The sequence below is a fragment of the Idiotropiscis lumnitzeri genome, chromosome 5, assembly GCF_059441095.1.
Source record: "Idiotropiscis lumnitzeri isolate Australia: NSW breed Sydney's pygmy pipehorse chromosome 5, RoL_Ilum_1.0, whole genome shotgun sequence".
Taxonomy (NCBI): domain Eukaryota; kingdom Metazoa; phylum Chordata; class Actinopteri; order Syngnathiformes; family Syngnathidae; genus Idiotropiscis; species Idiotropiscis lumnitzeri.
In genome coordinates this window covers 26,904,343-26,928,282 of record NC_142395.1, presented here as the reverse complement: position 1 = coordinate 26,928,282, position 23,940 = coordinate 26,904,343, and the positions used below count along the sequence as shown (strand labels likewise).

The following is a 23,940-nucleotide window of genomic DNA, read 5'->3' as shown; positions in this document are numbered from 1 at the left end:
TTTGGTCGTGCATTTTGGTTGTTATCCCCCGAAAAATGGCCATGCGTGTCCAACCAAGTGGAGCATTTGCATTAAGAGCAAGAGCACTTAGAGAAGAAGCGCAGGCGACCGTTAAGACAAAAAAAACGGTAGATTTCCCTCTCCCGGCTTATTGGCGAGTGTCAAATTGTTGGGACAAAACAAACAAAAATAATCACTTGATGCACCGTGCAAGACGAGATGCGCAGCATGCTGTTCGGATCAAGTCATTGCATCGGTGCGCATTCAAGAGTGTATGTCTGAATAACTGTTTATGGAATGTGGGAGGAAACCGGAATACCCGGAGAAAACCCACGCAGGCACAGGGAGAACACACAAACTCCGCACAGGAATGCTGGAGCCGGAATCGAACCGAGAACCTCTCAACTGTGAGGGCCATAGTCCTAACCAGCCTTCCACCGTGCGGAGTCTGCACATCCACCAGAATAACAAGGTTTGTTCCAATACATTTAGTTTCAACTGATTCATAATACAGAAGGCAAAGTACAAAATTACATATTTGCCAATTCTAAAAAAAAAAAAATAAAGATAAAAAAAAAAAATAAAAAAAAATAAAAATGCGGCTTTCTACGCAGACCAAAGATGCCCTCGCTCTCTTAAGACATTTATTTGCCATTTCCATACCACCGCACAGTTCTCCGTGGGGACTTACTGACAAATTCCATGAGTCTTTATGAGCTTAGACCAAAACTGCAAGCATCCAAGTGGAATCAATCAATAAAATCAATAGCTCTGTCTGTCATGTCCTATTTCAGCGGTTACATCTTTTAACCTCCTTTTCCAACTCGTCTGCGTTTGATGGTTTCAAAATAAAACTGGTGTAATAAATATAATAAAACGCAAACAAACAGCAGAGGGGACACAAAGCCACGACGTCCAAAAGGTTACTGGCTCCAAGGTCACCACGCTCCCGAACATATCTATGCATGAAGTCAACATAATTATTATCAAGAATGCAGCACAACTTAGATTGTGGTAGATGAAACATTCTTGAGAGCAGAGGCGAGGAAAAAGTCCATTTACACAAATATAGACGTCTCTAAACATTGCTTACTATTCTTCCAGGTATTGACTATTCAATTAGACTGTCTGCAGCCGCTTGATTGGCCTAATATAAGTATATTAGCAAGGATCCTTTGAGACTCAAGGACAAAGGCACCGATGGGAACATCACAGTGTAGCGCAATAAGACACATGACAGCGTTACACTCATTGTTTAAAGTATGCCATATGCACAGACGACATGTTCAGCCCAGGAAAACTCAATGAACATCCCGTATGGGGGATAAAATAAGGATGATTTTCATGATAAATCCTGTAAAACTTGTTTGTAGGCAAAATTATTCGCTGACAGTTATGACAGCCGCTTGGAAAATGGGAAAATAAAATATATTTTTTAGTGCAAATGCTTTCCAAGTTAAGTGTCTTAAGATCAACTGAAGGTGAATTAATTATATTGTGTATTATACATCCATCCCTCATTTATCTGAATGGATTCTCCCCACAAGGGTCGCAGGGGTGCTGGTGCCGATCCCAGCTGTCGTCGGGCAACACCCTGAACTGGTCGCCAGCCAATCGCAGGGCACACAAAGACGAACAAACATCTGTGCTCACACTCATACCTCGGGACAACTTAGTCCAATCAACCTGACATGCATGATTTTGGAAAGTGGGAGCAAACCGGAGTACCCGGAGGAAACCCACGCAGGTACGGGGAGAACATGCAAACTCCACACAGGAAGCCGGAGTCGAACCCACGACCCCTGCACTGTGAGGCCTACGTTCTAACCCAGGGGTGGGCAAACTTTTTGATTGGCTGGCCACAATGGGTCCTAAAATTTGACAGAGGGGCCAGACCAGGAGCAGATGGATGGAGTGTTTTGGTAACCTCATCTGATCGGAGAAAAAAAAAATAATTAAATGAAAGTGGAAAAAAAGCATTACAATATATCTGTCTTTGAAAAACACAGTATTTAGAAAATAAAACATTAACAAGGTTTATTTATTTAATTTTCTTCAAGTTCGGCGAGCCGGATTAAAGCGTTTAGCGGGCCGCATGTGGCCCCCGGGCCGTAGTTTGCCTACGCCTGTTCTAACCAGTAGTCCACATGCTGCCTTTTCATTTTACATGTATAATAATTCAAATAATTGCGTTTGGAGATCGCATTTACTTTGTGATGTAGCAAAAATATCAATAGAAGCCGACCAGAACCATGCAGGACTGATTACCGTACATGAACCTGGACCAGCCTTGCTACGAAGCTGCACGAGGTCTCGCTGCTGTAGTCTAGGAAACAAAATCTCTTTTTTTTTTTTTTGTTCCATATACAATACATCTTTAGCATTGCATGTCCACGCTCAATGTTCTTCCATTTGAAGGCTGACGGGGCATTGCGGACCCTGAGAGTCACTTAAGTGAAGCACTCGCCTGCCAGGCCTGCCACCACACACTAAAATTCATCTATAATTTGTGACGAGTGTAACGCCATCTCCACTTTATGATGATGTGATATTCTTCACCTCCGCCACAGCCAGTGAGGCCAAGAGCTGGCAGTCTTATAATGAGGTGCCTTAAGAGTTCATCTTAGGGGAAGGCAAGGTAGAGAGATTTGGCTGATGATCGCCATATTAACATCAAGTGGATAGAAAAAGTCTACACACCCCTGCTCAAATGCTTGATTTTTGTGTTTAAAAAATTGCATGATTTAAAAATAAAACTTTTTCCACAATTAATGTGACCTGTAAACTGTACAAATCATGATGCTTGAGGGTAGCCGGAAGAGCGGCCTTAAATAAGGTGGAAAGAATTGCAAACAGGTCGCCAGTATTGGTACAAAACCTTCAGGCTTCGGCCGGAAAGGAACAAAGAGAAAAATATCAGGAAAAGCAAACTAGGACAGCTAAACTTTTTTTCAGGGTTCACCAGAGGCACTTTAAATCGCGTTTGGAGTGCCCTGGCTACCATTTGACACAAGTTTGATTGTGATTGGTTCATTCTGGGCACAGACACATCCCAGTTATAACACTTAAGCAATCACTCTACTTCAGTCGTGTGAATTTAATTTTTTTCCCATCAACTGAGTCATAAAGGTCATAGGTCACAATATTGTTAATATAGTTTTTTTGGTTTGTCTTGGTATCTTGTTTTCACAAAAATGGAATTCGAACAGTGGCGTGTAAATTTATTTTTTTTACATCAGAATTTCAACCGAGCCATGTGCATGTTTTACGACAACACACACCGAGCGATGCTATGATGCTGACGTTAGAATTACTGCGCATCATTCAACTAATCAATACTTTGGATACAGTACGTCATTTCCTGAGAAGCGTTGTCACAATAAGTTGTCATGGCGACTGTCGTACAGATCCACCCATGGGACAAAATGATGAACCATTGTGAAAAAAAAATGTTTCGTACCTTGCAAGACGAAACTTAAATTGAAGCATTACTCATGCTACACACGCAGCCTTGCGGCATTTTTTTTTGTTGTGATTACTGTTGCAGTGTAATATATCAGCTGCTAATATTTCCCAAGATACAGGACTGAGAAAAGGTCTTAAGATATCATGATTTTTTTTTTTTTTTTTGCAATGCGATAATGAATGTCGTCACATAAAGTGCAGATTTCTGACAATGCCCAAATTTTTGCCATTGAAAGCTCTCAGTTTTGTTTTTGTTTTATACTTTGAGTTGTGACAAAGCAAGAAATATCACATGAAAGTCACTATTCCTCTTCACAAAAAAGCACATTTTCTAGCCAGAAGTGTTCCTGATGAAACCAACCCATGATTTTGGCAAATTTTGGTCTTGTATTTTTCTCACTAATCCCTCAAAGATATGACACTATGTTCTCGGGCTAATGAGACCTTGTCACAATAAAAAAAAAAAAAAAAAAAAAAAAAATGCAAGTTATTAAATGGCTGCCCGGTGCCGGAGACTCAGTCAAAAAAAACTTGATAAAGGGAAAGATGGCATCCGGATTTTGCTGAGGATTATGTCCACCAGGGAGCTCTCGGAAGGAAAACCTAATTTGCTGAGCGCATTGCTACGCGCTTCCGTTGGATGTTATGAATAAGTAAATAACAACACTTTTCCAGCCATTTAATCTCCAAAGCGCCTCAATTAGTAAGTCTGTAGTTTGTGCTGCCTTTTTATCTGCACTCATTATTGTTATTGAAATATCACACTTATTTAGCTCAAGGATGAATAATAAATAAGATATAATTATGAACTTCAATGAGCTGATGGCTTGACTGGGCCATTGGTGAGGGGAGAAGACTCCAATCTCCCCCCTCTGACTCCATCCCCCCCACTTCTCTCTCTCTCTCTCTCTTTAATTTGATCTTTGTAATTAGTTTCTCTGATGGATCTGGGAGGTCTGTGGCATCCTAAGCCATGTTCATTAGTGCTTCTGTAGGAGGGTGCAATTAAAAAAAAAAAAATCCTACTTTGTCCCTCAGATGTCAGAATGCTATACCAGTGATCTGGTCAAAAGCAGCAAAATCTCAATCATCTTTTCTTATTGAAATGAAAGGAAATGTCATGAATCTGTGGTAGACTTTTTAAGAAAACCAACAAAAAATGCTTGTAAGGTTTTTAATGGGCAAAGCAGTAATCAGATTTATTTAATAAAACTTAAAGTATGTTAATAGCATAATGGAATCAAATGCAAAAGATTGTAACAGTCTGTTGCATTATGATTCATTTATTGTGACAGTTTCTGGTGTGCAAGACTTGACCACCGAGGGGCAGTAAAATGCAATCCTGAAGACAAACGAAGAAGACTTTCAGCACTACAGTCAGTGCCTCTGTAAACAGCGAAATGTGTTATTTTTGCATAAGATAAAATAAAAAAAAATACTATACGATACTGAGTATTGTTATTTGTCATGTCAACACGAAGCACCGTTTGTATTTAAATACTTTTTTGCTTAGAATCAGAATTGTACTCGAGACTGGAGAGCTCCCTGCTCCAGTGCAATAAAACAAATTATTTAATTAAATATATAAATTAAATTCATTTAAAGCTTAAATAATTTAATAAAAAATAAATGGAAATTAAATAAATAAAACACTATTATTTTATATATGTTATCGTAATATCATATTGCAGTTCTGTTAGTTGTGTGCGAGCAGCATTGAGATGGCTCTCCGGGAAACTTTTTTTTTTTTAGTTGATTGCTTATATTAATAAAACGATCAATGTGCATCATTAGCCATCTATGGTGTTTTGCATTGTGTGTTTTCATGCTAACGAAAAGCAAAGTAAAGTTTCTGTTTTACATACGCAAATTGTAATTCACTTGGTTTGCTCTTGCGTTTGACCGTCACCTTCAACTTGGAGTGACAGTCAATGAATTCAGGCCTCATTTGAAGAACTGTGCGATGCTGGGTCAGTCGTACCACCTGGCACCATCGTAACAATTAACATTTATTGCTAGAATAAAATACAAATTAAAACAAATAATAATTATACAATCTTTGTCATTTAAAAACAAAGAAAGTCCTATAAGCTGTCGTTGCTCCGGACGGACCATTCTTCTTTAGCTGCAAGCATGCAACCATACACGCACACATACACTCAACACAATATGCAGCTCTATAATATTCAATCCCCCTCCAGCACCGCAACACCATACTCACTTTTTGTCCCCCCCTCCCCTCCTTCCACTGGCCAGGCTACACTAGACATCTCTCCCTAATCAGCAGCCTTGTCTCGCTCAGACCCGTTGCCATAGTAATATGCCGGCTGGTCGACATGGCAACCACTCTGAGGTCCACTATTAAATGAAAAAAAAAAAAAAAAAAGAGAGGGAGGGGGAGAAGAGGAGAGACAGCAGGGCCAGGGAGAGGTGGTCCAAGATGGGGGAAGGGGTATTTTTGGGGGGGGGGGGGGTGTAAGGAAAATGAAAAAGGGGGATGAGCAAAGAAAAATGAGGAACGCGACACAGAGAAGGAGGGGCAAGTGCCGCACTAGTAGTTCACCGTGCCGTACCTATTGCATTGTGTGCTATTAAAAGCTAAGGCTATACGCAACAATGCCATTAAGCTAATGCATGACGTCAGCTGCTTAATGCCTTCCACTTAGAAATTTATAAACATGAAACATGCTTGCACAGCCTTCTTCAATCTGGATAAAAGATCATAAACTAATAGCATGTTTTAAGAGCTACTTACAGTATGTGATCATCGTCATTCCACATCGGACACGTCGAAAATATGTAATAAAAAAAATGAATATTTATAAAGTATAACCGTTTTATGGACTGCAGACACAACATTATAATCAGGGACGGAATATAAAAACGTCGATGTGGGAAAACGATAAAATGCTCCATTTTAAGGACCGAGTGAAGGAGCACCGGCGTTATTTTTCCAAGGGTCTCGCAGCTGGCAGCATCCCACGTGTTCCACTTGATATGTCACTTTAGGTGAAATATGTAAAATGGGTGCAATTCCCACATCCAGCGCATGCCGGATACTTCCTGGAGACGTATTGTCATCGGCAGCGGCACTCGTTCACATCTAAAGTGACATTTTGCCGGGGCTCACACATGCGTCTCGTCCGTGATCTCCCTCAATCACTCTTAGCTCGCCGCCTCTCGTCTTCATTTCTTATTTGCGCCTTCACCTCTATCTCGCCGCCATCTACGGCTTTTTATCACAGCCACTAGCTCCCTTTGACCACTTCTCTCTGTCTTGCCTTCCTCCAATGTATGACTCTTTAATGAATAAAATGTCAGTCCATCAAGATGCCACCACAAAATGGCATTTGTTGCCTCGTGTGTCAAATTCCTCCATGAATTGGAGCCCTCGCTCGCATTGGCGCCCCCCCTCCACACGAAAGCAGCTTAGGAAAGATAGCTAATTGCATGTCCACATTGTGCCTTCAGTCCCCGCTTCCCCAGTGCACCGTTCACAGGCAATTAAAGTGAGCTTAAACAGAATAAGAAAGTGCGTCATCCTCTTAATGCAATTAAGAAAGTGTGCACGCAAACATTACAGTTATGCTCTGAAGCACAAAAACAGCAACGCACAAATGGAACATACGGGGGGTCGCTTCATTTATCAACATCCCAACTTGGATTTGTTTGAAGGTAATTTCATTTGTTTTTGATTGATGATGACGATTCTTAAGTCTTCACAAGCATTGTAATATTAGTGAGTTTTTATTTTTGGCAAAATATATTCATACAATGCTCACGAAACATTTTTTTTTTATATCTTCCATTAATTCTCGGTAAAGAAACGCAATACATTTCATTCCGACATGAAGCCCCATGAGGTGGAGAATTGACATTTTGGAGCAAAAGCTAGACGCTACTTTCTCCATTTTGTTTTTTTAACCACATTTTTTATCTCAGTGGAAAAGCATGACAGCCCTTGCAAATAATAAAATTTAATACTTAAGATACTGACATTCACAAGTAAATTTTCGCAAGGTGAGCACAATAAAAATACATAAATAAAATAAAGACAGCCTATTTTAACTTATATTTATCTAAAAATAATTCTTTCTGGGTTAAACTGAACATAAATGGTCTAATTGTTATTATTAAAAAAAATGATCTTTCTAGACTTCAATTAACATCGACACGTTTTGCGGTTTCAGTGCTTTGCGGCCTTTCCAAAAATATTCAGCAAAAAATAAATAAAAATCTGTTGGAAAACTCATAATGTTATTCAAATGTGCTGTTCAGTTAGTCAGAATCAAGTCGAATAAGCAAATCGCAAACAGCTGTGTTCAGAAGCTGCAGCGGAGCGCACTCAACCATACGAAAAAAATGGAATTTTAACAGGGGTGTGCAGACTTTATATATGCTATACGACATGCAACAATTATTTCTGTTCTTACTTTATGAAGAGATTTCTATTTTTTTTTTACTCTCTTCAGTAAGGAAGCAACAAGTGCCGCAGTTCTCCCCATGCGATTTCAAAACAAGACAATGTATTAGCCCCCCCCAAGGGTGTCATTGGCAAATATTAAAGATAACAGCACGGTTTGAATTTAAACAGAAAATCAATTAGTGGCGGGTTCGATCTGCAAAGCAGTTAATTTGGCTCGCTGGTTAAACATTAGGTAGCGTACACCTGCAAAAATCTCGAACTGTATCAATAATTGGGACTCTACGAAGATAATAACGATACATTTTAGGTATTAATCTAACATTGTTTATTAATGAGGTTGGATTTTATTGGTGCTGCATCGTATTAAGAGGTTAGCTACGTATCACTTTGAATAGTTGATTGAGTTTTTATCCAGGCGACATGAAAGAAAACAAAAAAACTAAGAAATACGTCATTGCAGACGAGCAGTATTTCTAATTTCGATCGAGGTGGAACATGACGATAAAAACAACTTCAATCACTTTTACACATTATTCCCCCCTTTCGTTGGGAGCTCAAATAATGCCACAAATTACGCAAGAATAGTAGCTAGAAAAGACATTGACAAAAAAAAAAGCTTTAAAACACTAACTGCAGTCTTTGCGAGTGACTACACCCACTATATGCTTCGAAATCATGTCCTTTTTTTCTTACAATATGTGAGCCACTTGTGTTGATTTTCATTGTTGCAAGAACATACATGCCGACTACTCACAGATGCATTATGATGGATGACTTGATTTAAATGGAGGCTTTTGCCACCAATGTCGCACCCCCACTCCCCCCCTCCCCCCGTCCTCAACCCAAACGTGACCGCAACCATTTCCGACACCAAATGTAAAGTCCAACTGCCCTCCAAATCCCTCCCAATTATAAAAGGTCCTTGAGTTGCTGTTTTGTCCCCTCTCTTGCTTCTGTCTGATTACTGAGTGTGGGGCAAGCGCCGCAGGCAATCAGCCCCAAAGCACACAGGACCAAGAGGACTTGGAGCTCTGTTGCCATTGGTGGTGGTGGTGGGGGATCAAATCCAAAACATTGCAAAAAAAAAAAAATAAATAAATACACTAAAAGGGGACTTGCGGACCGCAATTACAGGCCATTGAGCCAGGCCTCGACTCGAGCACTCAAGAGCGGCCGTGATTTCCGACAGAAACGCTCATTAGATTTTATTGGAGGAAATAGAAGCTAGGTGACTTAAAATGGCAAAGTAATGTTTTGTTGAGGGCGACTGGAAGGAGGCCCGTTGACCCAAGTCTCCCATGGGCCTCATTGCGCTATCGGAGGGACACTCTGACGTCGTAGTGCGGAACGATTGTGCAATTTTGCTTTGTCTTCCAAAATCAAAGTTCAAGGCCAATATTCACGCATGATGTATGATACCTAAAAATGAAGATTTTCTTTTCGTTTTTTTCTTTTACTTTTTATTTCCACCCCAGACACCCATTGAACTGTGTTGTCCATTTGAAGCAATATAGCAGTGCAGCCGCCATATTGGATGTGGCAAATAAGAGTAAAACTCGCGTTCTTGCTTAATGATGCATTTCTTCACTTTGCCACATTCCATGCAGCAGTGGTGTTGACGCAATTTATAAAAATAATCAATTAATAATAATAATAATAATGCCCGGTGGTAGGATTTATTTTTCATGTATTTGTACATTATATGTTGTGAGCTTAACAATTGCAGACCACATGTTTACATCTTGTTCTTTATCAGCTGATACAAGCCACAGATTTGTTTTGTTTACGCTGCTATCATCTGATTTATGGCTTAAGTTCACGCCACACTTGTTGGCAAGAATTTTGTGAAGTTGTCGTACTGAATTCTTAAAAGACTGCCAGACAAAGTATTTTGTTAGTTCAGAGCTCAAACTGAAGTTGATAAATAAACTGTACTGTTTTGCACTGGTACATTATTTGAGCATAAGCCTAACCTTTACAATTGATACATTTATGGATAACAAATCTGATAGACAAATTTTTGTTAAAAAAAAAAGCATGCAAAGAAGATCGTGATAAAAAAAAATAATTGCATATTTAAATCACAATTGTAATATTGAGTAGGGAAAACGTAGCAATTTTTTTAAATTCGTTCAGTCCTATTAAAGATAGCCACCGTTCTATTCAATGGATGCATTTTCTCCTTGTGTCAGTTTGCTTGTCAGCGCACGCAAGCATCAACACAACAGTCGGCCGTACGAAAACATTGTGAGCGAGCATGGCGGCGGTGTGTTTGCTCGACTCGCTGTAATGACTGCCTGCAGATTTCTCGTCACGAGTGTGTGGGTCCGAGGCTCCGAGAGGGACGAGCGAAGTAGGCGAGCGTGTTTGCTTTTGTGCGGGGCCGCCAGTGTGTGTACCGTGCGGCGTGTGACGTTATTGCAAAGTGTGTAAGCTATGATGTGCCGCCAGCCGCCGGATGAAGTCCTCGCACGTCTGTGTGCTTTTCACAACCGGAGGAAATATTTTAAAATCGAGGATTATTTTGCGGCTCTGACGTGGCATCTCAATCACTTAGGTGTACACAACGCAATTATTCTGTTTAGGAGGGTGTAATAAATGAAATCATATATTAATTTGATCAGTTCTGAGTGTGCGTGTTTGTCTTCATTGTGTTTGCAGCTCATTCGCTCCTCTCCTAATCTGTATTCAGGGCAGGTGGGCTCCAGCACAGACCCACAGCTCAGTAACTAATGGAGGGGCTGATGGGAGCCTGATGACGACCACAGGGCCATTTATACGCACGCGCACGCACACGCACTGTGGACATTCACAATCCCGCAAACACGATGGTCATTTCCAAGCATATCCCCGGTTATCATTCAGCAAGCCAGATAAGTTAATTACAAGGAACATTTAATATTTGGGGTGGATGTTTGTTTGTTCATGTGTGAGAGTGGGTGTGCGTGTGCGTGTGCGTGTGAGATCCATTCTCATTCTGTGGTTGTCAGGCAGAGACCCAGCAAGCGTGAATGGTCAAGTTGAGTTCTCAAGCACGAATAGCACTTGGTTAAGGGAAACCGTTTGGCTTTAGTAGTCTTTCCCGGAGGTAACTTGAACTTCCTTTTCATGTAAATATCAGGAAATGTAATATATATATATATATATATATATATATATATATATATATATATATGAACACTCCAGTCTCTCCTTAACCAGGGTAAAAAAAAAAAAAAACATGTTCAATAGAGTTTAAATCAGGGGATATTGCCTTCTCCAGCATTCATTATGATGAATTCCTTTGTTGTTTTCGCAGCATATTTTGAGTCATTATGTTTCTAGATATGGCCTACACACTTTTTTTTTATAGGCAAACAACATTTTTTTGTGGACTTCTGAGTCCATTTTTCCGCTGCTATCATTTTGCTCATCAATGAAGATTAATGAGCTCGTCCCAGAAGAAGCCATGCAAGCCCAAGCTGTGACATTGCCACCACTGAGCAAATCATTTTCCCCCCTCAAAGTTAGTTATGTCTTAAACTTCAAAGAGACCGGTAGAGTGTAAAAGAAAGCAAGTGCGAATTTTCCCTCACGGAGTCAACACTTCGTCACCCAGCATGCACGCAAGACAAGTTTGTTTGAATAATTGCTGTTCAATTAATGTGCATTTTCCGTACTAGGAATTTATATATGACATTTAATCTGAGGATAAAAAACATTATTGTAATTGCTGTGTAAGGCAAAACCTTCTTAACATCCGGTACGCAGGTCTTTTTTCCTCTCGCCTAATCACATTTTGTCATTTGCCTTCTTCTGGTTTCCTTCCCTGCTGCTTTGCTTTCCCTTTCTTCCTCCTCCTCGGCTGATCTCAGGGCTGCGAGCCGGCTGCCTGCGTGACCCGGTGGCCTCCGAGGCTCTCGGGGAGAAAGGTAATGGGCCCAACCCCGGAACACAATCTCACCCTGGGTGCAAGTCGGGGCTGCCGGCGGCTTTGATCCGGTAGCCCCTGCTTTGGTCTCCTGACGCCTGCTGAGGAAATTCATAGGAACAACTGGAAGAGGCCTGTGTTTATTCAGCTCCTTTAATGAGGAGGGAGACGGATTATCAGGGGCTACGATCTCCCCCCCCCAAAAACAACACACCGACGGAAAACTGCTGCTCCTTCCAGATGTTGCTCTATCACTGGTCACTCCAAAAGAAGCACAGCGAGAGGAAGAGCGAGCGAGAGAGAGACGTGAGGAAGTTTTAGTGTGCTGTATGGTGAACTAGCGGTTGGAAAAGGGATTCCCCTGAATCGTATATGCTTTGTGTGGCCACATGTGGAAGCTATTTGCTCTTAATTTGAAGCACTCTATAAATAAAAGCTCGCAACTGAAGGAACATGTTTTTCAACAACACGGAAATTTAGTTGGAAATAAAAGAAATATTTTCCTATACTGTATTTTCCGGACTATAAGCTGCAGCTTTTTTCCTCGATTTTGAACCATGCGGCTAATACAAGGATGTGGCTTTTCTGCGGATTTTTCTTTCACCACTAGGGGGCACTCTATAGTTCAGAAAATACGCTAAATAAATATTTATTTTTTTTCCTCTTGGGTCTGTTCTGTTTTAATTAGCAGTGTTGTTGCCGTGTTAAAAGGCACTATTTTAACACTCTGTTAATTATTTTTTTTTTCTCCAAAAAAAGAGTCGTCGCGGCTTATATATGGGTTCATAATAATAATAATAATATTCCCTTTATTAGTCCCACAATGGGGAAATTCGAGATTCGAACCCAGGCCTCCTGGGGAGAATGGGTCCTGAACGCGGCGCCTTAGACCACTCGGCCATCCTGGCAGCCAGCCTTAAAGCCCGGTTAAAAGTACGGTTAGAAAAATTTTAAGCGGTGCTTGTTAGCTTTTGCGTGTTGAACTCACCATAGACTGTACGTTATATTTACAGTTGTCATTTCTGTAGATATTGATATTTTAGATATTAATAAACGCTCTATAGCTGAAAGTCAAACCTCGAATTTCAAATTCATTGCAGTGGTATAGAAAGGCAAACTATTATCAATTGTTATCCAGTTTGCGTTAAAAATGTCTTCCAGGGCTGCTCAAGCCAATTTTTACCTGCAGACATAACGCAGATGTCGGCTGCGTGTCACACTCTTGACCCTTTTGCCTGAAGCCCGACCAGATCAATACATTGCTCAATTGTCAAGTCATTTAGAAGAGGATGATGGGTCAGCCGCTGGTCACAAATCGACACCGGGGCGACAGGTCAGTCTGGGTGGCCCGTTTACATCTCATTTACATATCGTTTACATACATCAGCTCCTGTTAAGATGAACACCTGTGATAACAGGTTGTCTGGCACGACGGTGCAACGCTAATGAAGTCAAGTCATATGTCAATAATGTCATTTGTGTTGTGGCTGGAGAAGACATTTCTCAAATATGTTTGGTAACATGTCAGAAATTGTGTTGAGAGGAAAGGAAAATGTGAAATGCTTTTTCGTCGTCCCTGGCTCACGCTACCCGGCTGGGTTAAGTTTCAAGCGTCTCCCAGTTTCTGCGTCGTCCTACTGGTGGATGGAAATATTACTGACCTGGTAGAGGACACATACAGCTATTTGGAGAGGATTTAGTGCCACTAAGTAATAGTGTACAACACAATTTGGTTTATTATATTTAAATGAGTTATTTCCTTTTTGTTGCTCTCATTTGTCCCATTTTGAGTTCATGTGTGAGTTTCACATTTTTTAGACATTTTTTTTTAATGATTGGATTTATCATCACTACAGAAACATACATTGTAGAGGTTATTCTGGAGCTCAAAGGGGAAATATATCATAACCTCCCTAAAATAATGGCCAGTCATTTTTTTCTCTTTTTTTTTTTACATGAAAAAAACTGAATCAAATCCTTATTATATTATATTAATTGATCATTTCATTTTTAGGGGTATAAATGAATCATCTCTTTAACTAAGGATGTAGCCAATTTTAGCAGCATTGACCAGCATCCTGAGGAGAAATTTGAAGCATGGCAAAATATGACATTGGTCATTATTTTAAGAGGGTGATTTCCAAAACAGCTCTCAGGAAGATTCACTTTAGTTCTAAACCACTGTAAACCACAACATGGTGTTAATAAGAGGAGGGGTGCAACTGACTACATTTACTCCATTATATGTCAGCAACCTTTTGGATAAAATGTATTTTCAAGAGTAGTTTTAATGCAACAAAAATTATTTTCTACTTTAACTTGAGTCATCATTAATTTTTTTAGGTGTTAAGAAGAACGCTACTTTCATGCATTTATTTATGCGTCTTGTGTGTCTGCCTAAAAATGTCGACATTTCAGCCTACAAGTAACTCCAGTTCAAAGTTGAGAAAACAGGTTTTTAGTTTCTAGCCATGTAATTTCTGCGTGTTGAGCCTATTGTGAAAATTATTGTTTGTTACGACTTGATTTAATAATGTTTTAATTAAAACTGACATTACTGGCCAATATATTAAGTTGCACATTCCAATGTTCGATTTTTGCGACGTGAGATTCGGCATTTTATTATTAAGATTATTAATATTTTTTTTTAGTTTGACTACAGTATTTGACTACTGTATCCACCTCTAGATGCGTTTTAGTTTGTGAGTGTGTGTTGGAATCACAAGAAGACTTACAGTAAATCTAACTTGAACGGGATGGCTTTCAAAATGAATTATTCAGAATGGAGACTGGATTCCCTCCAAAAATGTTATTAAAACAATGCGAGCACGTTGCACATCGTGAGGTAGCGTGTCGGCAAACTCGAGAGAAGTGATGAACTGTATGAATTACTCTAGGCTATATCGGAAACAATATGTTTATTTACCCATATTTTTGTGGAAAAAAAATTAGACAACTGAAACTTTGTGCAAAAAAAAAAAAAGTATTTCTGAACAAAAACAGTTTTACGGAAGCACTTACCAACTGTGAAGCCGAGGAGCGCTTCCCTCACAGTCCTACGCCTGCAAAACATGAGAGAAGTGCATCATTGTTGACAAGCAGCCTTAAATCTCATATCCTTGACTGCATGCAAGAAAAGAAAATAGCAGTGAACCACAGGTCTTACTGCTCATTGCACTTTCCTAACATTCCAATCGCGAACCTCATGCCAACATCCATCTTTCAGATCAAAAACATTTGCCTCAAAGCTGAACTTGGCTTGCAACCGTCTTACGTATGGATGGATAAAATCAAATCACTGAAAGCCATGATCATTTGGATTCTAATCATTATTATATGTTTATTATTTTGCATTCCACTCAAACAGAGAGGAGCATGCTGTTTGTTATTAAGTCATATTGCAACTCCAGGGCAGGAAAGGAACCGCGGTAATATGCCTGAAATATAGAAGGCCCACAAAAAAAAAAAAAAAAAGTTTTTTTTTTTTTTTCTAGACTCTCATTCGCAGTATATACGGTGGATATAAAAATTCTAGACACCAGTGTACAAATACCAGGTTTTTGTTATATAAAAAATGAGACCAAGATATATTTTCCATCATTATTGTGACCTAAAATCTGTTCAGCTCTGTAAAAAAAAAAAAAAAAAAGTCAAAATAATCAAGTGAGATCAGGACTATGGTCCGAATTAACCAATCACATTCAAGTACATGTTAAATGGGATGAGCCCCAAATGAAGTTCTGATGTTCTAGTTGGCTTTTCACCTGCTCATTGAGTAGTTCCTTCCGAAATGCATTTGCCGTAATTTGTTTACCTGGTCGTCTTTTTTTTTTAAGATGGCTTCCATTGATCCATTCTACCCCATAGTCCAGAAAAATGAAGAAAACGCGACTGTTGCCAAGTGCACGAGACAGACAGCCCTACTCCAACCTACTCAAACAACTGAAGTTCACGGAGGTATTGTGGCAAGTCTGTGCTGACTCACATGGAACATATATGAATGTGAATCGTTAATTCTGAAAGGGGTGCAGACTTTTGCAACCCCATCATTTCAGTTTATTTTAACATCTTCCGAATTATGTATTTGTTTCTTCCATTGAGTAGTACAGATTAAAAGTCACAAAGAATTTGAATAAGGGTGTCTAGACTTTATATATGCACTCTATCGACAACAGTTGTCATTCCTCCTCCAATCTGGTTTTGTATCACAGCGCCCGAAACTTGGAGTTTGTTAACATGACTATATGTATACACAAAACCAAAAAGTTTAAAGCTGCAGCTAAAAGACATTCCGCTATGGCCATTGCAGATACATCTGGTAAGTGTATTAAAACTTAATCACCATTTTTTGAGATGGAGATCCAAACCTTGGAAAACATGACCTTGAAAATAATTTCCTTTCTTCTTTCATTTGTGAAGAAATAATTACAGACGACATTCCAGACTCCCTCGGTGAGCAATACATTAGAGTTTAATTTTAGTCTCTAATCTTCAGTTGAGGGAAGTGCAAACCTTACATTGCAATGGTCTTCAAGATCTGGAGAATTAAAGACAAAATAAACTAGTGAGTACTAGTGTTATGAGAGTGTAGACCTCCGCCAATGTCAGGGGGTTGTTAGTGTTGAAGATCACTGTGATGTTACGGGGGTGGTCTTAGTATTCCAAGGGGAGCTATAACATTCCCCTGAAAGGCCCCTGAAACTGCCATAATGTGCATTACTGAGTAAGAACCAACTTCCAAAGGCACTAGGCCATTTTAATCGGATGGGTTACTTTCTATCTCCTTTTTAAACCACAGCATTCTTGCCTTGCTTGATTTATGTTTGATGGGTCTAATTACATCATTAGAAGGCTAATATCATCTCAAATCATCTTTATCAATTGAAATGAATGGAAATGCCATTAATTCGTTCTAGCCTTCCCAGCAAAAACAAACCCCAAATAATTTTGTAATGTGTATTTAAAAGAGGGGAAAACAATTGTATTTTGCAAAAACGCACACAGCAATGACATCATTGGATAAAATAAAAAAAATAAATCAACATTTTTCACACTGCATCAATTGAATGCTCTGCTGCTCTTTCTAGTTTGCCCTCCTTGGCCACCAGTGGGCACTATAAAACAAGCAGACTAATACAGTGCTCACTGAGACATCTGAAATCCTCTGAGCTCATCAGTACAGCACTAATATTAGTTACTCTTTGTAAAGATTTTACGACTGGGATCTATCTACATGTGTTAGTGCATTGCTTCTGTTCCGTCTGATGCATGAAGTGTTCGCGCCACAGCATAGATGCTATTTACCGTTAGCATTAAGATAGTGGACTGTCAGGCTAAGATATATGGATGATTTAAAAACAAACGGTGTAACACAACAGAGACACGCTATCATCAACAGGAATGGCATTGCACCATCAAACTAAATGACAGAAACTTTACTAATAAGAAACAAACACTTTGCAGTACGCTGAGAAACGCCTTGCAAAGGATCCCGAAACCTCAATCAGTCCTTAACCCTCTGCCCTAAGACAAGGTAAAGCCATTCAGTCCCTTGACTCCAGGTCAGTAAGTAAGCTTGTATTTTGGGATGGCTGCAACCGATTGCGTATGCACTTTAATAAGAAGGCTGCAGGTCCCGCAGATTTATTGGCCTGATGTTGGGTGGGGGGGACCGGACTCCCTTGGCCTCCAGCTTCCCTCGGTGCCATTACGCCAGAGTGAGATATAGTGGGATATTGATCCCGATGCCACTTCATTTTGCAATAACTATTACACGATATTCTCCCGGGCGGCGCACGGGCGCCTGATTTATGCCGCCTTGCTATTTACATTAACAGTAAGTGTTTTTCTATACCGGCTGGGGAGGGTCTTCCAGGCACACGAGTGGACATGTGGACATTCACATTCCATCCCATACCCGTGAGTCTTTTTGCAGCGTTTGAAGCCTTCACGCACAGGCTGAGGTGCTGAGCACTTTGCCGTCTCCTACGTGAGTAATGAAAGGTACACACACAAACATATTGCGGAGTACATCCCAGCCGTCATTACAGATGCATAAATGTCCTTGAGGCAATGTTACTCACAGATATTAAATTGTATTTAAAGTATATGCTTTAAAATAAGTCAAACATGTTGATAGTCCTTCACACTATAGTGGGTATAAAAAGTCTACACAACCCTCATGACAGTTTTTGGTAATATAAAAAAAAATGAGATCAATATAATCATTTTAAAACTTTTTACACCATCAAATATTCGTGTTTTTTCATAAGTGGCAGACTCCCATTTTACCAGATTTTGGAATTAAAGACGGGTGGCACGGTGGACGACTGGTTAGCAAGATGACCTCACAGTTCAGGGGTGCAGGGTTCGATTCCAGCTCCGGCCTGACTGTGTGGAGTTTGGATGTTCTCCCCGTGCCTGCGTGGGTTTTCTCCGGGTACTCGAGTTCCCTCCCACAATCCAAAAACATGAATGGCAGGTCGATTGGACACTCTAAATTGTGATTGTGAGCGCGGATGGTCGTTTGTTAATTCTGAACACAGCCACATGCAAGTTACAAGAGTGTGTGCGCACTTGTATAACAACATTAATTCTGTTTATTTTTAATTCTACTCTCAAATTTTTTTTTTTTTTTTTTTTTTATAAATCTGAATCAGAATCAGAATGCACAGTGTACAACAAGATTGGAAACCTCCTCTCTCTAGTGCAATATAACAAATAACTTAATTAAATATATCAATTAAATGTATGAAAGATTAAAAAATTAAATTGTTTAAAATTTATTTTGGCAATTATTTTTAATTTACAAAAAAATTGGCAATTAAACAAGGGTGTGCAGACTTTATATCCACTGTAAATCACAATATAAAGCCACCAAAAAAAAACATACAAGCAGTCATGTATATAAAGAGCACATCATTTGAATCAAGTGGCCTTTCTCTTGCCCCGTCAAAAAGATTTAAATAAACACCCACCAGAGTGTTCCATTCATTTGCTATTGAATGTTTAATTGATTGCCGGCGGTTGGCAAGGCCTCTCGTTTGAAAGAAACTGATGAGGTTAATTAGGATAAGCAGTCAGGGGTATGGTGACCCGGCATTTGCTGCAACCAGCTGCACACAGCAAAGCTGGGCCTTTGCCAAAGTGCTTTCCCATGCGGTGCCAGGCTGGTGCCGAGTGTTTGTTTACACGCAGGCACACACTGTGTCAATGGCAGCCGTGAATGAGGAGGCGGGGGCGGGAGCGCCACGTTGTTTTGTGCCGACATTCCCACAGGCAATCCCCACAGGGGTCACCGTGCCCCAGATGCTGCGACTGTTACACGGTGCCAAAAACAAAAAAAAACCAAAAGGACTAATGACCCTTAATTGCTTTGGCGCTGTTTAGAATCAGATGAGTGTCGTCTAAGCGGCAGTATGTAAATCAAATCCCCACGCCCCCCTTCGTCGCCCCACTTCTTCACAGACTCCCCAAGCGCTCTCCCCTGGCACAATCAAGCCTTTCTCTGATAAGGGGGCGGGCAGCTTAGCAGGCACGCTGCCAAGTGACGAGAACTGGCAAGCGTGGTAATGCGCGTACACTTGTTGCTACAACGGCTGCCTGTTACGCCGGCACATTGTGGTGATGAGTCGACGTGTGCGAGGAGCAGATGGGCACCCGAAAGCCTCCGCGTGCTTCCGCATTCAACGTGGCGGAAGAAAAGAAGTGTGCCCTGCGCTGTGTGTGCATGTGCCATTCATTAATGGGTCCATTCATATGCAACTCGTAGTTTGATGGGAGACAAATGCCCCACTTGGGAGGAAGGGATTGCTGGTGAATTGAAATTAGCGCGCGAGTGTATGTTTGTGTATCGGAGAGGGCTTATTTGCATTTGCTTTGCATATATTTGAAGTTTGAGTTTGCAAAGAAAATACTTGAACATATTGTTTGTCGAAAGAGGTCAAGGACGTTTTAAAACGATTTTGGCAATATCGATCAACTCATTGTGTAGTTCAGCAACAGAGGCTCTCCGCGCTTAGTTTTTCTTTTTTTTTTAGCCACAGGTAGGCTACATATAAAATTAGAAATACAGCTAAGTATTATTTAAATCAATTTACATTATAGATGCTAACTAGTTTTTTTTGTTTTGTTTTTTTTTTTAAAGCTAATGCGCATTTTTATCGACTGTTGGTGTGTATCAGCAATTTTAATTTTGAATTACCGGTCATCAGCAACTTATTTACCAATTGGCAAGCCTCATAATTTACACAACAGTTCAGTTTGTGGAGAGGCCTTCGTGATATTCAGCTTTGGGGTAACATTTCAGGATGAACCTAACATGAACTTTACAGGTGAGCTTAATTTGACATTATCAAAACTTTTAAATGCCACGTCCAACTGTTAAGTATTCGAGGATTTTTTTACACAGCTTCCCGTTCCCAAAGAGGGATCTGAACAGGAAGCCACAGGTGTTTGATCTAGGAATATTTTCAAGGACATCCACTGACACCTGTGCAACTGTTGGGTGACGTCTTGGTTTCAGGATGTCAAAACATTGACAAAAAGGCGAATATAGCTATCATATTTTCCAGATTATAAGGCACACTTGCATATAAGCCGCAGCAACTTTTTCTGAAAAAAAAAAAAAAACAAGATATACAAGCCACACAGACTATAAGCCGCAGTTTTCTATGCTGAAAAAAATGAGTTGTTTACTGCATATACACAACAATTTTGGACTGTGAATGCACATAAAGGTACATAAACAGATTGTTAAAACACAGCAACAACTTTGCTAATTAAAACAGAACAGACCCAAGAGAACAAAAAACATTTTTTTAAAAATCAAGATTTATTTGGGGTATTTTCTGAACTAGAGAGCGCCCCTAGTGGTGAAAGAAAAATCCACAGAAAAGCTGCACTGTTGTATTAGCCGCATGGTTCAAAATCTATGAAAAAAGTAGCGTCTAGTCTAGAAAATATGGTAATTGTGTAATTAGTGGACATTCTATATAATATTATAAATCCCCAATGTGATACAGTGAAGTTCGACATCACTACAAACTGCAAAATCGTTATGTTTGCAAAGTTATGTTGCGTGAGCCACTGTCACATTAAGAGGAAGGTTTGTCAGTGGCGGCAGTGTCGAGCTGGTTGGCCTAGTGAGATGTGAGCAATGTGCCCCCGGGTGTCCCCCCCAGCTGCCGCCACACCCATTAACATCAAGCCTTAATGCATTTCCTATACCTGCATGCTTTTGCACGATATGGACCGCCCTGATGATTTAAAGACAGCAACAAACCTGTCCCATTTTCAGCGTGATATTATTGATAGACTGTCACTTCAAATTGTAGGTAACTGCTAATGGTTATTTTATGGCGACCATGTCAGAACTGATGTATACATGTTTTTCGCCCCCGCCTCTTTCCGCATATGAGTCTGTTTTATTTGAGTGTAATGATTGCCTTGAGATCACTGTCCCACTTTTATTAGAGCAAACATGACTCCCCATACGATGGACCAACATTACCAAATGCAACCATTCACATAAAATGACGTACCATGTGCCAAATGGACTATCTATTTGAATTATTCAGTACGGCAAATGTGGCCCAAAAAAAGAAAAATGAGAGAATGTAGCAAATGTAGTTTATTAAAAGGAGTTGTTGATTCAAAATGGTTGACTCTTGGGCTCCCCCTAGAGGTGGACGAGCTATAATGTGAATTTCTGAGTCATTGGCGCTGGTTGACTATCTTTAAATGGAAACACGGCGTCAGAAGCTCAAGAGACAAAGCAAATTAATCATACTATTATTATAATCTTCACATTGATGTCATATTACAGCCTTGAGTTGTAATTTTAGGTGAGAATTTTTATCCAATCAGAATTCAGCTAGCTCATGTTGTCAGGCGGATTTCATAACAGTAGCACACACTTTTCGTCCGAGGTCTTCAGACATATTCGTGCGGGCGTCTGTTCTGCGTGAATGTAGGGGCTCTTACAGTTGATAGACACTTGCGATAGCCAATCAGATCACAAGTTGCTGACAGTAAGGCCTTCTCGCTGGCCTTACGCTGAAGGTGATGAACACGTTTGGTCTGCTGATTGGATACTCAACACGGAGTCAACACACCCGAAAGTTGGAACCGGCAACCTTTCAAATAATTAAAATAAATTCTTGCTTTTTTTAAACCACAATGGCCAAAGGAGGGAAAAGTGTGGCTTTGATTGCAGATATACTTGCAAGGCCATTTTCAAGACAGACCTTCCCTGAGAAGCTAGGTCGTCCAACACCCAGTAGTGCTAAGTGTATGTCTGTATATTATTTTTCCAGTCGTGGTGTCATAAAATGGTGTTATGAGGGAGATTTATTTAAGTTGGACAAAGTAGGGCTTCACTGAAGGCCGATGTGGGAAATGCACAACCCGCCACTGCTTTCACTGTAACTTTGAGTCAGCCACTAAATCCCACCCATAGCTGTTACATGTGACATTCAAGATGATTACGCTAATATCTTCAACAGCATCTCACACTCCTCGTTTTTGTAAACATTTTACTCTATGTTTTCATGGAACAACATTGAAAAAAAATGACACTTTACTACAATAAAGTAGTACAGCTTGCATAACAAAGGACATTTACTCTCATTTCAGGTCTAAAGAGCTGAAAGTGTCACATTTTGGCCCAATTACCTCACCGGTGTCATTCGACTCGTTAATGTTACCGGGTCTCAGGTGTGAATGGGGAGCCGCTGTGATAAAATTGGTGTTATCAGTCTTACACACTCTCCTACAGGTTACTGTAAGTTTAATATGGCACCTCATGGCCAAGAACTCGAACAGGATCTGAAATTAGAAATTGTGAACTTTTTGGAGATAATATATACTGACTGCTATTACAACTAGCACGGGTATTTAGGCAAGGCAAAGCAGCTGGAAAAAAAGTATTGCTTTTACACTGGGAGGAGATTTAATTTCTATTGCCAGTCTATTCCATTCGCGTGCAGCATAACAACTAAATGCTGCTTCACCATGTTTGCTTTGAATGCAGATCTCAGAGCCCCACTGATTTTTATTCCATTTGGATTTCCTTCAAGTGATCGGGACCTAATTAAGCGATTTACAGTACAGAGCAGTAGTGTAATTTTAAAACCGTATTTTACAGCTGAGTGGGAGCCAGTGTAAAGCCTTTAGGACAAGAGTACAGACGAGGGGTGGGCAAACTACGGCCAGGGGGCCCATTAGATGTTTTAATCCGGCCCGCCGAACTTCAAATGAATAAACCATGTTATTGTTTTATTTTCTAAATACTGTGGTTTTTCAAAGACATATATATTGTTGCAATGCTTTTGTTCCCTTTCATTTCAAATTAAATTCCTCTTGGCTGGACCACTATCGCTAGAAGATCCTGCTTTTTTTTCCCACACACACACACGACAGACGGAACTCGGGCGTAGTGAAGTGGAAACGGTGGAGGCAGAGCACCGCGTAACCCGAGGACAGCCTGTAATACATTTTAAGCGCTTTGTTCTATGCGGAACGTGAGCTGCAGCATTCTGAATGAGCTGCAGCTCTTTGATGTTCGTTTGAGGGAGTCCAGTCAGTTGACCATTACAATAATCAAGTCTACTGAAGATAAAAGCATGGATAAGAGTCTGCTGGTCTGCTTGGAGCATCCGACTCTACAATTTGGATGTTTTTTTTTTTAGCTGGCAAAAGGCAGTTTTAGTGATTGATTTGACATTACTGCTGGATATCAATCAGCACCCAAATAATTCAGACTTGCTCTTTGGCTTTTAAAAGACAGTGACGCTAAGTGTTCACTAACAGCAATCCTCTTTTCTCCGTTGCCCAAAAAACAAAGTGGTTGCCTGTCCCCGCTACCTAAAATCACACTTTACCATAATCATTTAAATCCTGAGGAAATGTTACATTTTGTTAGTCAGGCTTGATACCCCAACATATTACACCCTTCTGAAATTTTTGGGGAATGTTCCAAAGAAAATTGAATGATTTCAATCCCCCGCAGGCCATAGGAAAGACAAAAGGAAATTCACTCGTTTTTTTTTTCTGTAGCGTTGATGATATTTCAACTATTGTCCGATTCTATACTTGAAGAATCTTGTCACCCAAGTTATTTATTATTAGTCGATTTTTA

At 40.1% G+C, this 23,940-nt stretch overlaps 1 protein-coding gene across 2 annotated transcripts in view; it reads right to left on the bottom strand.

Moving 5' to 3' along the window:
- LOC148337511 (uncharacterized) overlaps nucleotides 1-23,940 on the bottom strand; it is a 42,140-nt gene that overhangs the window by 12,398 nt on the left and 5,802 nt on the right. For both annotated transcript variants that reach the window (XM_088296959.1, XM_088296958.1), the window contains exon 2: nucleotides 14,823-14,863. In XM_088296959.1, coding sequence (XP_088153085.1) covers nucleotides 14,823-14,863 — 41 coding nt within the window. The remainder of the gene's footprint in view (nucleotides 1-14,822; nucleotides 14,864-23,940) is intronic.